General features: G+C 40.8%; 1 protein-coding gene across 1 annotated transcript in view; it reads left to right on the top strand.

Annotated features, from left to right (window-relative positions):
* The window catches only part of crcp (calcitonin gene-related peptide-receptor component protein), a 105,485-nt gene that overhangs the window by 11,228 nt on the left and 78,088 nt on the right, over positions 1 to 16,169 (top strand). Inside the window, exons 2-3 of the mRNA XM_072589624.1 lie at positions 7,593 to 7,629; positions 8,808 to 8,906. Of these exons, the coding sequence (XP_072445725.1) occupies positions 7,593 to 7,629; positions 8,808 to 8,906 (136 nt within the window). The remainder of the gene's footprint in view (positions 1 to 7,592; positions 7,630 to 8,807; positions 8,907 to 16,169) is intronic.

Genomic DNA, 16,169 nt, shown 5'->3' with positions numbered 1-16,169 from the left:
GTGGCCTACTCTACATTAGAGAAACCAAACACAGACTGGGTGACCGCTTTGCAGAATACCTCTGGTCCATGCACAAGCGTGAATCAACCTTCCTGTAGCTGCTCATTTTAACACAACCTCTTGCTCACATGCCCTGTCCTCTGCATGCTGCAATGCTCCAGTGAATCACAGCGCAAACTGGCGGAGCAACATTTCATCTTCAGATTAGGCAGCTCACAACCTTTTGGGCTCAACGTTGAGTACAACACCTTCAAATTGTGAACCCATTCCTTCGCTTTCTTTGAGCTTTGTTTGTTACATTCTCTGTCACCCTTTCTCTCCTCCCCACTTCCCAGTGGACTGTCTGTTCTTTCCATAAAGCCACACCATTGTTCTGCCATTCTCATATTCCAATCACTTATTCTGAACCATCAACATTCCTTCCCCCCCACTCTATATTGCATAACTGCTTCCCCCTCCACACTTCACTTCAGCTCTGACAAGGAGTCATCTAGACTCAACGTTAGCTTGCTTTCTTTTCATGGATGCTGTATGACCCACTGTGATTGCCAGCATCTTTAGTTTTCAGTTCAGATTCCATCTGCAGTAATTTGGTCCTACTCTCTTTAAAGCTTATTCTTTTGACTGAATTTTAAGTCAACCCCTCCTAACATATTTTTGGATCAATGTCATTTAGCTTCATTTAGACTGATTTTGCAACTGTGGTGCATGGCAGATATTTCTGAAGTTAAAGACACTTCTCAAAATTTGCAATTGGTTGGATTAAAGCATGTACAGATACATGCAATTCTCTATTTACATTTTTATTCAGAAATAACTGATGTACTGAAGCTCATATATAGCATGTGATTTACTGTGTTTTTTTAATATTCACAGAAATTAATTCAGGTGTATTTTTCTCAGACTGAGTGTTGCATTTAAATGATTTATATCTGTACAGTAACGGTGTCTCAAAACCAGCAACCTTGGGACTAAGTCCATTGCTGGCTTTTGGCTCCTGCAGGTCTTTTGAGTCACATGGTTCAGGTTGGGTGGGTTAGGTCAGGGGTGGCTCAGATAATTTGGACAGCAAGGAAAGCTAGGTATACAGTCTACAACCGATTTGGCATACCACTGTATCAATGCAGCACCAGTACTGTCCAATGAACCAGTAAGTTATTTCACTCATCTAACAATAATTGAAATTCCTGTATGACAGCTTAAAAAATTATTGCTTTTTCATCATGTTGCGTCACTGGTTTTTTTGATGGCCAGATTTGATACTGTACCTGTACTCCTCTTTGAATCCTCCTATTGCTAAGGTTGTTTGCAATGTGGTGCTTTTTCAGTCTTGTGCTGATCCTGCTAGGAATATGAACTGGTTTTAAATTTCTGGCTTTTAAAGTGGTTACAAACAATCAAGATATTAATGCTATTTGAAATGTTTTAGTATTTTTCAAACAGTCAAACTGCTGCAGAATTTAAAGGACTTCACATGATTTGATAAGTTTTAAGAACGCTAGAAGAACTTAAACCTTATTTTTGTTCACAGTTGCAGCCCCCTCTTTTACCATATAGAGTAAAACACCCCATGGGGATTTCCAATGCTATGTAGAAAACTCTGAAGATAAACCAGACTGGGTTTTCCCATATGGGAAAAAAAATTGAATTTTTATTTTATTCCTCTGGGTAATGAAGGGGAAGTATTGGTTTTCATTCACCCATCGTCATCCCACTCTACAATGCCTCCCACTTGCTGCTCTGTCCTACTGTTGTTTGCCACTTTTGTACTTTTTCTTTCCATTGCCTTTCACTTAAGTGCCAGGAAATGACCATCACCAAAAAGAGACGATCTTTCTATCACTGTTTATTCAATGATATTGCCATTACTGGATCCCCCACTATCAACTTCCTGGGGGTGAACATCGATCAGAAACTGAACTGGACTAGCCATATAAATACTGTAGCTGCAAGAGCTAGTCAGATGCTAGGAATCCTGTTGTGGTAACTTTTTTCTGATTCTCCAAAACCTTCCACCACATACAAGGCAAAAGTCAATTGTCACCTTGAATATATCCCACTTGCCTGGGTGAGTTCAGTTCCAACAACACTCAAGAAGTTGAACAACATCCAGGTCAAAACAACCCACCTAATTTGGCACCACTTCCACCAGAATTCACTCCCTCCACTATCAACGCTTGGTAGCAGGTGCAAGAGGCACTGTAGAAATTCACCTAAGCTCCTTAGTCAGTATCTTCCAAATCAACAATCACTACTATCCAGAAGGATAAGGCAGCAGATATATGGGAACATCACTACGTTCAAGTTGCCTTTCAAGCCACTCATCATCGTGACTTGGAGATATATGATCATTCCTTCACTGTTGCTATGTCAAAATCATGGAACTATGAGTATAGATTGAAACAGTTGAGTTTGTTCTCAGAGAGGATGGCTGAGGGGAGATTTGTTAAAGGTTTTAAAAGTCATGAGAGGGCTGGATAGAGTAGATAGGGTGAAGTTGTTCCTGCTCATCAAAGAAAAATGAATGAGAGAACATAGATTTAAAGTATGTGCAAAATAAGCACATGTGAGTAGTCACTGTTTGAAATATGGTGAAGGCAGGTTCAATTGAGGCATTCAAGAGGGCATAATTGGATAATTATTTAGATTGAAATGGTGTGGGGGATATGAGGAAAAGTCAGGAGATTGGCAGTAGGGAATGAAACTGGTGCAGACACAATGGGCTGAATGGGCTCCTTCTGCACAGTAACAACTGAGATTCTTGAACTTCCACACTTATGCCATTTTGGATGTACCCATAACAAATAAACTGCAGTAGTCCAAGCAAACAGCTCACTTGTCCCTTCCAAAAGACAAGTGGGACTGGGCAATAAACGTTGGCCCAGTCAGCAATGCCCATATCTCATGAATAAATTTTAAGTTATTTCTTCTTTCCACATTCATATACTCACTGTAGCTCAACTCTTCTTCCATGCTTGTTAGTTTTTCAATACCCGATATTCCCTTCTCCCAAACTTCAAAGAGGTTCTTCCCTTTTAACATATATTTTACTTTTATCTAATTTAATAATCAATTATATCTCCTCTGAGCAGTACTTTTGACTGACCATCAAATTCTACAAATCCTAACTTCTTACCTGTGCTTCCATGAAATTCCTTCCTTATTATTCACTATCAACAAATTTTCCACGGTCCCGTTTATTTTCACTTCTTTGCTGAGTTAGTGGTTTACTTATGATTTTAAGTCAGCGTGAGTTGACACTTCTGGAGCAGATGGGACATGAACCCAGGCCTCCTGGCTCAGACATAGGGATGATACCACTGCACCACAAGAGCACTCCAGCTAGCATAGTTTTCTGTTTTTCATATCCACAAGTGCACTTCCACGCAACTGAGTGGGTTTCTTTTCCATCATCAAATCACCCATAATATTTTTTTGTCTATTAACCACCATTAGTAAATGCCCATGTTTCCAGTTGAATAATTTACAAACAAATCTCAATAAGGGCAGTACAAACCAAAAAGATGAGTGAGAAGTAGGGAACAGCTAGTGTTTTTCTTTTAATTTGACCTTTTTTTCTTATCAACCTGTTCAGAAATGTTATTACATACATTGGGAGCCGGTGGGATTTTGACCCTGGCTTCCTGGTCCAGGGTAGGGCCGCTACCACTGCACTACAAGAGGACCCCTCAGTTAATAGACAATAGACAATAGGTGCAGGAGTAGGCCATTCTGCCCTTCGAGTCTGCACCGCCATTCAATATGATCATGGCTAATCATTCCTAATCAGTATCCTCTTCCTGCCTTATCTCCATAACCCTTGATTCCACAATCCTTGAGAGCTCTATCCAACTCTTTCTTAAATGAATCCAGAGACTGGGCCTCCACTGCCCTCTGGGGCAGAGCATTCCACACAGCCACCACTCTCTGGGTGAAGAAGTTTTTCCTCATCTCTGTCCTAAATGGTCTACCCCGTATTTTTAAGCTGTGTCCTCTGGTTCGGCACTCACCCATCAGTGGAAACATGTTCCCTGCTGCCAGAGTGTCCAATCCTTTCATAATCTTATATGTCTCAATCAGATCCCCTCTCCGTCTTCTAAACTTAAGGGTATACAAGCCCAGTCACTTCAGTCTTTCAGTGTAAGGTAATCCTGCCATTCCAGGAATTGACCTCGTGAACCTACGCTGCACTCCCTCAATAGCCAGAATGTCTTTCCTCAAATTTATTTAGTCCTTCTCAAAGATACACCCTGTTGCAAATCAAATCACATGCTCCAAATAGCATGCCTGCTTTCGAAAACCAATCCATTACGGTGGCTAGAACTTTATTATTCTTCAGTAGGAATGGAGGCAAGGTTGGTAGGGTCAATAAATTAGCAGGTAGCCATCATTGAGAAGCTAAAATCTTTAGTAAAATTCAGCCCCATGCACTCGATGACTCACCTTGTATTAGAACACAAGGTGGTGCTTGCATGCGTATAGAATTTGAGAAATATTTTCAATATATGTTTATTCTAACATGTCTATAGCAAATTAATCCATATAATAATGTTAATCTGCACGTTGTGGATAAGTATATAAAACAAACATATTTTAATATAGGCCACAATTTCTATTTTGCTTTACCTCATTTCCTTTATTCGTAAAGTCTCTACAATTGTGTTATGTTTTAATTTGCAAGTTCATCTGATTTTCAAATGAAGTTAATTTTACACTGTTGCTCCTGAACAAGAATAGTTGTCCATGTATACTCAGCACCTACCAACTACACTGACACATGCAGATTCCCTCATAGTTGATGTCATTACTAGTGGCAGTACTCATTGCACTGGTGCTGCCCTGTCTGCTACTAGGTAAAAACAATGATTGCGGATGCTGGAAACTAGATTCTGGATTCGTGGTGCTGGAAAAGCACAGCAGTTCAGGCAGCATCCAAGGAGCTTCGAAATCGACGTTTCAGGCAAAAGCCCTTCATCAGAATAAAGGCAGTGAGCCTGAAGCGTGGAGAGATAAGCTAGAGGAGGGTGGGGGTGGGGAGAAAGTAGCATAGAGTACAATGGGTGAGTGGGGGAGGGGATGATGGTGATAGGTCAGGGAGGAGAGGGTGGAGTGGATAGGTGGAAAAGGAGACAGGCAGGTAGGATAAGTCCGGCCAAGTCATTGGGACAGTGCTGAGCTGGAAGTTTAGAATTAGGGTGAGGTGGGGGAAGGAGAAATGAGGAAACTGTTGAAGTCCACATTGATGCCCTGGAAGTGTTCCGAGGCGGAGGAGGTCCTGGGCCTCCTTCACCGCCGCTCCCTCACCACCAGACGCCTGGAGGAAGAACGCCTCATCTTCCGCCTCGGAACACTTCAACCCCAGGGCATCAATGTGGACTTCAACAGTTTCCTCATTTCCCCTTCCCCCACCTCACCCTAGTTCTAAACTTCCAGCTCAGCACTGTCCCCATGACTTGTCCGGACTTGTCCTACCTGCCTATCTTCTTTTGCACCTATCCACGCCACCCTCTCCTCCCTGACCTGTCACCTTCATCCCCTCCCCCACTCACCCATTGTACTCTATGCTACTTTCTCCCCACCCCCACCCTCCTCTAGCTTATTCCTACACGCTTCAGGCTCACTGCCTTTATTCCTGATGAAGGGCTTTTTCCCGAAACATCGATTTCGGAGCTCCTTGGATGCTGCCTGAACTGCTGTGCTCTTCCAGCACCACTAATCCAGTATATGCTCCTAGGTCAAACACATGCTGTCACACTCTGTGTGTACTGCTCACTGCTCCCACTTGTCATTTATTTCCAAGTCCACACTAGCCCCCAAGTTAGTTCCCCTCAAGCTTTGTGCTTTTTGTGTTCACAACCCACTTGCTACTCCTGCCCATGCTCTTGCTGCCTCTCCCTTGAGCTTCTTGCTCCTCAGCTACTGCCCCTTTCTTGCACTTACAGCATCTGTGAAACACAAAGGAAATGGTCTGCAGCTAGCTGCCTGGGACCTCATTTGCAATGACATAGATAGTCTTTGCAACTACACAACAGTTGTGCCATCACCAAACACTGCCTTAATTTCATTTGAATTCTGTATAATTTCCCTTAAAGAAATGAAAATAGTGTAAATATTATTTTTAGCCAACATTAATTTTATTCACAACAACTCATAACAATCATGGCATTGTACAAGTATACTTTATCTACTATACTATTTAATTCATCTTCCCTTATCAGACAAGACATAAATTAGCTCACAATAAGGAATTTGAAACTGCCAGAAACATTCCCACAGAGCACTGTAATAAAAACATACCTTCAAATTATGTGAGTTCTTGACCTAGTAATAAAGTTATTTAGCATGCAGTAAAATTATATATCTGACTGTAAAGTAAAACAGAGATATTAATGTGGACTTTATGGTAGTGATGCAAACTTGTCTGAGTTTAGCTTCATTATTCCTCTGAAACTGACATTAGTTTCTGGAGTTCATGTTGTCATCTAATCGGGTCTGGTAGGTATTCCTGAAACCAAATGGAACTAGGGAACAGGTACTTTGTCAATTTAGGGATAATTAGTTAAGAACTTGACTGGCTGTATATATGGGGAATAGAATGAACTCTTGTGGCACAGTGGTAATGTCCTGATATCTGGGCCAGGAAGCCTGACTTCATATCCCACCTGCCCTGGACAATGGGTCATAACACATCTGAACAGGTTGATTTAAAATAACCATTATATGGAGAACAAGTAATGCATGGGGTGGGAGTTTTGTGAGGTGCAAGTTGAAATCAAACTGATTTGAAAAAAGTGTATGCTTGGATATTAACTAAACTTTAACCTCTGTGCAGAGTGTAAACCATTCAGTGATGCACAGAAGTTCAAAGCTGTCAGTGATTGCATGGCTGCACTGTTGAGTTCCTCACAGAATGCAATCATTGATGTTATGAGCACCTCCCTCTTTCCGCTAAAGAAACTGCCATGTTAATAAATGTAACTGGGATTTGAATTATGTACCAGGTCAAACCATTGCTGACAAACATCTCTAGGTTTTGAAAACTCGGATTCGTGTTATGTTAACATTTTCTGAACTTCCAACATTTAAATTTCTTTTAAAATTGGTTTTATATTTCAGCTTCTAATCTGTACCCAATCTTCATTTTGCTGTCTTGGGAAAAAAAATGTATAAAGTAAAGGACAATCAGTTTAACCAGCATTTTACTTTGTAACTGTCTGTGAGATACTTCAATGTAATTGAGCACTTACTCTGCTTCATAGCATCATTCTTGCTGAACTGCTGGAGATCCTCCTGACTTGGCACTAGAACAAATGTTAGGAACAGGGCAAACCAAACTGCAAAGATCACACTTTATCACTGACAACCAAATCCAGGCCATGGGAATTTTACCTTGTGGTCGGAAATCCTGTCAAAGTGACTTGTTGCTAATTAAGGACAGTTATCGATGTTTCTGTGTGTTCACTAACTACTGAGTTACAGCAATTTGAAGTTTTCAAAAGCAGTACTATATATTCTGTACTCTATTACTTGTCTCTTTTATTTCTGTAATGTTTTTTCAAAGCAAAACTTGATCCTTTCATTTTCTCTTTCAGAAAAGATGCAAATGCTGCAATGCTGAGTAATTATGAGGTAAAGTTTCTAACTTTGTGCACGTTTTAATGATTGAAAAAGAAGCTGTGAAATAAAAATAGAACAGGAAAATTTCAGGTCTGGTACTGTCTCTTGAGAGAGAAATAGAGTTAATATTTTCACTCCAATATGATTCCTGTTCCAAAAAAACTCCCACAGTCCTTCCAAAGCTGCAACCTCATGACAGTACCACCACCTGCAAATTCCCCTCAAGTCACACACCTTCCTTACTTAGAATAATATTGCTGTTCCTCACTATTTCTGGGTAAAAGTACTGGAACTCCAATCCTAACAACACTAGGTGTTCCCACATTCAGGGACTGCAGTGGTTTAAGAAGGCAGATTACCACCATCTTGTCGAGGTCAGTTAGAGATTGGCAATGAATGTTGCCTGATCTACCAATGCCCATACACTGAAAGAAATTTAAGTGCTATTTTGATGTGAATTTTGCTGCATTATTTGCTTTTTCTCTGCAGAACATTTGTGCTTTGTGTGGTAAATTGAAGTATGAGAATTTGTTCATTCAAATAATAAAAAGTTTATCATTTTATTTTCTTTGCTTCTCTATATTTTCTATATTTGTTTAGAGCCAAAGTGCCAATATATTTTGATTAGATTAGATTCCATACAGTGTGGAAACAGGCCCTTCGGCCCAACAAGTCCACACCGACCCTCCAAAGAGCAACCCATCCAGAACCATTCCCCTACATTTACATCTGACTAAGGCACCTAACACTACAGGCAATTTAGCATTGCCAACTCACCTGACCTGCACATCTTTGGATTGTGGGAGGAAACCGGAGCACCCCGAGGAATCCCATGCAGACACAGGGAGAATGTGCAAACTCCACACAGCCAGTTGCCCAAGATGGGAATTGAACCCGGGTCCCTGGTGCTGTGACGCAGAAGTGCTAACCATTGAGCCACCGTGCCGCCCATAAATTAATTCAAACTGTCTTTATTTATTGTATCTGTAAGTGTACAATGTTTACATGGAAGGAGTGTCAGGTGGAGCATTGTAACTGTACAATTATAAACCTGTTGCAAGTTTGCATACCATGTGGATGTAGCTGACCTGGTGGAATAATGGGATTGCTGGATCATCCCTATCTATTACATTGAAATCTTAGCTGAAAGTCCTATTGGCAATTTTTCATCCTTTTGTTATTCCTTTTAGGTCTTTAAGCTTCTAACTGATCTTAAAGAGCAACGGAAAGAAAGTGGAAATAAGAAGCATAGTGCTGGTCAGCAAAATCTTAACACAATAATGTATGAGGTAGGTAGAATACAACATTTGTGTGTTGCCAAGATTTGCATTCTCTTCACCCAACCTTTTGTCATCTACAGGAAAGCCCTTCAGTTTATCATGATGAACATGTGTAACTTCCATGGTGGGACATGAAATTTTGATAATATACATTGTAGTAATTAGCTCATTGTTCCCATATGAATCATGGTTCTTTAGAAACAGACACATAGTTCCACATATTTTGCTACAAAGAAAACAAACCAAAATTACTGGAAAATTTTGAAAGGAATGTTTGTTGTTTCTTTTTCTCCATGATTATCATAAGTCATCTCGATCTATCGTTTCTGTGTAGAAGGTGTTGCACAGATGGAGTCAAAATTAAACACCATCTTTAGGACAAGCAGAAGACTGTATTTAGGTCAGAGCTGAGGGGTGTTTACCATAATGCAGGGCAGAAAAAGTTCCGTTGTCTAAGGCGAGGTAAGGATAGATGAGAAAGTATGGGAGTCAAAATGGAATGGGAACAAAGGACAGATGAACAAAAGAGAACACAATAACATACAGTATCAGTTCATTCGTAAAGAGGGATCTCTGTTTGGAATAAAGAAATGTGAGTTCTTTTCGGGTGGAGCTAAGAAGCAGCAAAGGTTAGCAAACTTTGGACTGTAAACAACTCGTACCAAACAGTAGTGGTAGTGTTGGGCCTGATATTAAATCAGGTAATTAGAAAGGCATGTAGTGTAAATAGTACAGTAATCATGTTAACTTCAAACTACGTGCAGACTGAATAAATTTTATGAGGGCTAATGCTGTGGAGAATGAGTTTCTGGAATGTGTTGCAGTTGGTTTTCTAGAGCAGAATGTTGAAGAACTGACTAGAGAACAGACATTTTAAGGTCTTGTGCTATGTCGTGGAGAAATGGTAATTAGTAATCTTGCTGTAAAATAACCTTTACTGACGAGTAACCATATTATGATAGAATTTTATGTTATGTTTTAAAGTGTGGTAATTCAGTCTGAAGCCAGGGTGCTTACTTTGAACAAAAGAAATTATGAAGATATGGGGAGCAAATTGGCTGAAGTGGATTGGGAAATAATTAAAAAGATATGATGGTGCATGGGCAATGGGTAGTTAAAGATGTCTATGTAGTCTTTATAGTCTCTCCAGTTATTTAGAAATATTAGTGTAACAAAGGATTAGATGGATTTTAGAAAAAAAAGGATCAAGAAACTGATAAAAGGAGAATAAAATATGAATGTGAAATAGCAAAAGAATAATACAAACTGTAAAATCTTCCGTGCTATGCAAAAAGGAAATGTGTGGGCTCCTTGCAAGCAGAGGCAGGAGCATTTATGAAAGTGAATAGAGAAATGTAGTGAAGCTAAATGATTACTTTGTATTTGTCCTCCCTGAGGAAAATAGAAGAAATTTCCCTGAATTAGCAATTCAAGGCACGAAGAAGAATGAGGTACTTATATTAGTGAGATAGTTATACTGGAGAAATTAATGGGACTGACAGCAGCTAAGTCCCTAGGATCTGATATTATACATTCCAGCATCTTGAAAGAGGTAGCTACAGAGATATGGATGCTTTGGTGATCTTCTTCCCAAATTCAATAGGTCCTGTTGCTGCAGTTTGCAAGGTAGTAAACAGGTTTGAGGAACCTGTTCTTTTTTTTGAGAAAATTACTAGCAGAGTCGATAAAGGGGAACAAGTGAATGTATTATTTCGATCTTCAGAAGGTTTTGATAAAATCCCCACCGGATGTTGCCTTCCTGGGTGCAGCAAGTCTAGGGAACTGGCTGTCAGGCATCTAGTTGAGGTGTTCTTAGTCAGGGAGTCTCTGCCTCTGATGTCCAGGGAAAGGGTCATAGCCAGTCCAAGGTTTAGGGCTAGTGTGGTCTGGGAGATGTACAGCCACCAGGCAAGAGTCTGGGAGCTTGTCATCCAGGGTTGTCTAGTTTAGATTGCTTAAGAGGGTGGCTCCATCTGTAGAAACTAGGGGACACGTGGTGGGGAGGAAAAAGAGAATCCCTTTGAATTAAAATCAATCTTGTATTAAGGCTTAAATGACAGAGTGGTTGGCCAAATGCCTGTGAAATCAAAATAGTTTCAGTGCATGAGGTGACTGTTGTGATCTAAAAGTAGTACAATCAAACGGGCCCAAAACACGTTACCACTGCTGCTGTCATGATGTCATTCTCACCTGGCTTGTGCCATCCTTGAGACAGCACAGTGGCTCAGTGTTAGCACTGCTGCTTCAGCACGAGGGATCCAGATTCAATTCCACCCTCGGGTAACTGTGTGGAATTTGCATGCTGTCCCAGTATCCGCGTGGGTTTCCTCCGGGTACTCCAGTTTCTTCTCAAAGTTGTGCTGGTTCGGTGGATGGCCATGCTAAGTTGCCATAGAGTCCAGGGGTGTGTAGGTTAGGTGGATTAGCCATGGAATATGCAGGGTTACAGAGATAGAGTAGGGGTTGGGTCTGGGTGGGATGTTCTTTGGAGGGCCGGTGTAGACTCGATGATTCAAATGGCCTGCTTCCACACTAGGGATTCTATGATTCTCACTCTCATTTGCAGCTCATCTGCAAACACTCTGACATCTGTCATCTAACTATACCTAGCTTAAACCCTCTTTCTGCTTTGCCTTACAAAGAGGTCTTGATAGTTTTTTTAACTCTGATCAAATAACTCAAACACTGTCAATTTTTTGGATATCACTTTGAGTTTTTGTTGCAATTTCAAATGCCGCATTATTTGTCTTATGGTCTAATGTATGAAATTTTAGGATATGCCTTAGCATTCCATCTAACCACTCAGACAGATTTTCTGAAATCAAATTGATTCGAGCAATGTTTCTGAATATTTGGTAGCATTTTTATATGAACTAATAACTTTCTGCAAACTGTTTGAGGGTCTTACAAGCTTGATTTCATTTCAGTATCTTTTTGGGGCTTCATCCTTATCTTTTGCCTTTTTTTTTTTCAATCAGAAGTCTTTTGTGGGCGTCAGTGATGAGAAGTTTGAGTTTCTCAGCAGCATTGCATAGACAGCAGCAGTGTTGCACAAATTGAACAGCTTGTTGCCTAGGAAACCTTACAGCTAATACTCTCTGCTACATCCTCTCAGCAGTCATGGAGGTGATATCCATAAAGTACAGCAAAGGAGTAGTTTGCTTTATAGTAGGCAACTAAAGTTGTGTGAAAGTATGCTCTGCAAGTCCGTTTAAGAAGGCATGGTCGTGTAAAACAGAATTAGAATCTGAAGACAGTTAAGAACAGAATTACACCAAGCAACAGACAAACAGCATGAATTTATACCATCATCTAGATATCATCTCCATAAGTGTTGATTACCTGCTGTTTAACAGAATTGTTTATTTGTAACTTACCACAGTGCCTTTCGACTGCTAACTGCTACTTCAGAATTTTTTTGTTTTTATTTTTGTTACTGCATTTCTGCTCGAATTTTGTTTTATTCAAATAAAGCATGACATTTTTCTAACTATAAAATCTCACTTGTGCATTTTGGGGTGCCTACGAAATATTTGTTTTATAAACTTTTGGGAGATCCCACTAATGTAATTTGTTTGGGCTGTTTCTGTTAAGACCAACGTCTAACTACATCTCAGGATGTAAATATACAGTGTTTTATGCATTTTTAGGTCTTCAATTTAATAAGTTGAGCCATGGGGTTTCTCTAATTAAATGTCTTATTATATTTTAGATATGGGATCATTTCTACTTCTGTTCTCTCATTTGGATCCCTAGGCAAACTGCCATGAACCAGACATCCCCACAGAGAGGACAATGAGTAGCAATAGGATCTAATTTTACGTTATGCTTAAAAGTGAGGTATTCAATCTGAAGGAAGAATGTTAAATATAATTGGAAGTTATGAAAGCATGAGGGATAAATTGGCAGACCTGGATTGGAAAAATGCATCAAAAGACTCTACATGGACAATGGACAGTCTTTTAAAGAACTTATTACATAGAGGTGTACAACACGGAAACAGACCCTTCGGTCTAACTTGTCCCTGCTACCAGATATCCTCAATTAATCTAGTCCCATTTGATAGCATTTGGCCCATGTCCCTGAAAACCCATCCTATTCACATACCCATCCAGATGCCTTTTAAATGTTGTAATTGTAACGGTCTCCACCACTTCCTCTGGCAGCTCATTCCATTCACACACCACCCACTGCGTGAAAAAGTTGCTCCCTAGGTCCTTTCCCCTCTCACCCAAAAACTATGCCCTCTAGTTTTGGACTCTCCCACCCCAGGGAAAAGAGATTGTCTATTTACCCTATCTATGCTCCTCATGATTTAATCAACATGCATAAAGTCAACCCTCAACCTCCGTGCTTCAGGAAAAATATCCCTAGCATCGCAGCACCAGAGACCCGGGTTCAATTCCCGCCTCAGACGACTGTGTGGAATTTGCACATTCTCCCTGTATCTGCATGGGTTTCCTCCGGGTGCTCCGGTTTCCTCCCACAGTCCAAAAATGTGCAGGTTAGGTGAATTGGCCATGCTAAATTGCCGGTAGTGTTAGGTGAAGGGGTAACTGTAGGGGGATGGGTCTGGGTGGGTTGCGCTTTGGCGGGTCAGTGTGGACTTATTGGGCCGAAGGGCCTGTTTCCACACTAAGTAATCTAATCTAATCTATTCAGCCTCTTCCTATAGCTCAAATCCTCCAACCTTTTCTGAACACTTTCAAATTTCACAACATCCTTCGTATAGCAGGGAGACCAGAATCGCGCACAGTATTCCAAACGTGGCTTAACCAGTGTTAACCAATAACCACAATATTATCTCCCAACTCCTATCTCCGGCGTTCTCACCAATAAAATTTGACATACCAAATGTCATCTTCGCTATCCTATCTACCAAGGGATTCCACTTTCAAGGAGCTATGAACCAGCACTCCAAGGTCTCTCTGTTCAGCAACATTCCCCACGACCTTACCATTAAGTGTATAAGTCCTGCTCTGAATTGCCTTTCCAAAATGCAGTACCTCACATTTCTATAAATTAAACTCCATCTGTCACTCCTTGGCCCATCTGATCAAGATCCTGTTATACACTGAGGTATCCTTCTTTGCTTTCCATTACACCTCCAATTTTAGTGTCATCTACAGACTTAATACCTTCACCTCCTATGTTCACATCCAAATCATTTATATAAATGACAAAAAGCAGTGGACCCAACACCAATTCTTGTACCACTCCATTGGTCATAGGCCTCCTGTCTGAAAAGTAACCTTCTCCACCACCCTTGTCTTTTAACATGAAACCAGTTCTGTATCCAAATAGCTACTTCTGCCAGTATTCCATGTGATCTAACCTTGCTAACCGGTCTAGTATGAGGAACCTTGTCAAATACCTTACTGAATTCCATATAGATCACGTCCACCACTCTGCCCTCATCAATCCTCTTTGTCACTTCTTCAAAAATCTCAATCAAGTTTGTGAGACATGACTTCCCACGCACAAAACAAGATTGACTATCCCCTAATCAGTCCTTGCCTTTCCAAGTACAAGTAAATTCTGTCCCTTAGGATTCCCTCCAACAACTTGCCCACTACCAATGTCAGGCTCACCAGTGTGTAGTTCCTTGGCATTTCCCTTTCATCTTAAATAGTAGCACCACGTTAGCCAACGTCCAGTCTTCTAGCACCTCACCTGTGGCTATCAATGATACAAATATCTCAGCAAGGGGCTCAGCAATCACTTTCTTAGCTTCCCATGGAGTTCTAGGGTACACTAGATCAGGTCCCAAGGATTTAACCACCTTTATGCATTTTAAGACATCCAGCACCCGCTCAACTGTAATATGGACATTTTTCAAAATGTCGCTGTTTATTTCCACAGGTTCTATATCTTCTACATCCTTCTCCACAGTAAACACTGATGCAAAATACTTGTTTAATATCTCCCCCATCTCCTGCAGTTCCAAACATAGGTGGCCTTGCTGATCTTTAAAGGTCCATATTCTCTCCCTAGTTACCCTTTTGTCCTTAAATACATTTATAAAATCTCTTTGGATTCTCCTTAACATAACTTTGGCAAGTAGGGTTATGTCCCATTTTTACCCTCCTGATTTCCCTCTTAAGTATACTCCTACTGCCTTTATACTCTATTAAGGATTCGCTGAATCTCTGCTGTCTGCACATAGAATCATAGAGATGTACAGCATGGAAACAGACCCTTTGGTCCAACCCGTCCATGCCGACCAGATATCCCAACCCAATCTAGTCCCACCTGCCAGCACCCAACCCATATCCCTCCAAACTCTTCCTATTCATATACCCATCCAAATGCCTCTTAAATGTTGCAATTGTACCAGCCTTCACCATATCTTCTCGCAGTTCATTCCATACAGGTACCATCCTCTGCGTGAAAACGTTGCCTGTTAGGTCTCTTTTATATCTTTCCCCTCTCAACCTAAACCTATGCCCTCTAGTTCTGGACACCCGACCCCAGGGAAAAGACTTTGTCTATTTATCCTATCCATGCCCCTCATAATTTTGTAAACCTCTATAAGGTCACCCCTCAGCCTCCGATGCTCCAGGGAAAACAGCCCCAGCCTGTTCAGCCTCTCCCTGTATTCAGATTCTCCAACCCTGGCAACATCCTTGTAAATCTTTTCTGAACCCTTTCAAGCTTCACAACATCTTTCCGATAGGAAGGAGACCAGAATTGCACGCAATATTCCAACAGTGGCCTAACCAATGTCCTGTACAGTCACAACATGACCTCCTAACTCCTGTACTCAATACTCTGACCAATAAAGGAAAGCATACCAAATGCCTTCCTCACTATCCTATCTACCTGCAACTGCACTTTCAAGGAGCTACGAACCTGCACTCCAAGGTCTCTTTGTTCAGCAACATTCCTTAGGACCTTCACATGACATGTGCTTCCTCCTTATTCTTGACTAAACCCTCAATTTCTCTAAACATCCAGCATTCCCTATACCTACCAGCTTTGTCTTTCACCCTAACAGGAACATACTGTCTCTAGTCTCTCATTACCTCATTTCTGAAGGCTTCCCATTTTTCAGCTATCCCTTTACCTGCAAACATCTGCCCCAATCAACTTTTGAAAGTTCTGGCCTAATACCATCAAAATTGGCTTTCCTCCAATATAAAATTTCAACTTTTAGATCCAGTCTATCCTTTTCCATCACAATTTTAAAACTAATAGAATTGTGATCACTGGCCACTACGTGCTCCTCCCACTGATACCTCAGTCACCTGCCCTGCCTTATTTCCCAAGAGT

Source organism: Chiloscyllium punctatum, chromosome 19 (assembly GCF_047496795.1).
Source record: "Chiloscyllium punctatum isolate Juve2018m chromosome 19, sChiPun1.3, whole genome shotgun sequence".
NCBI lineage: Eukaryota > Metazoa > Chordata > Chondrichthyes > Orectolobiformes > Hemiscylliidae > Chiloscyllium > Chiloscyllium punctatum.
Note: the sequence above shows the minus strand (reverse complement) of the source record. Positions and strands in the feature narration are given on the sequence as shown.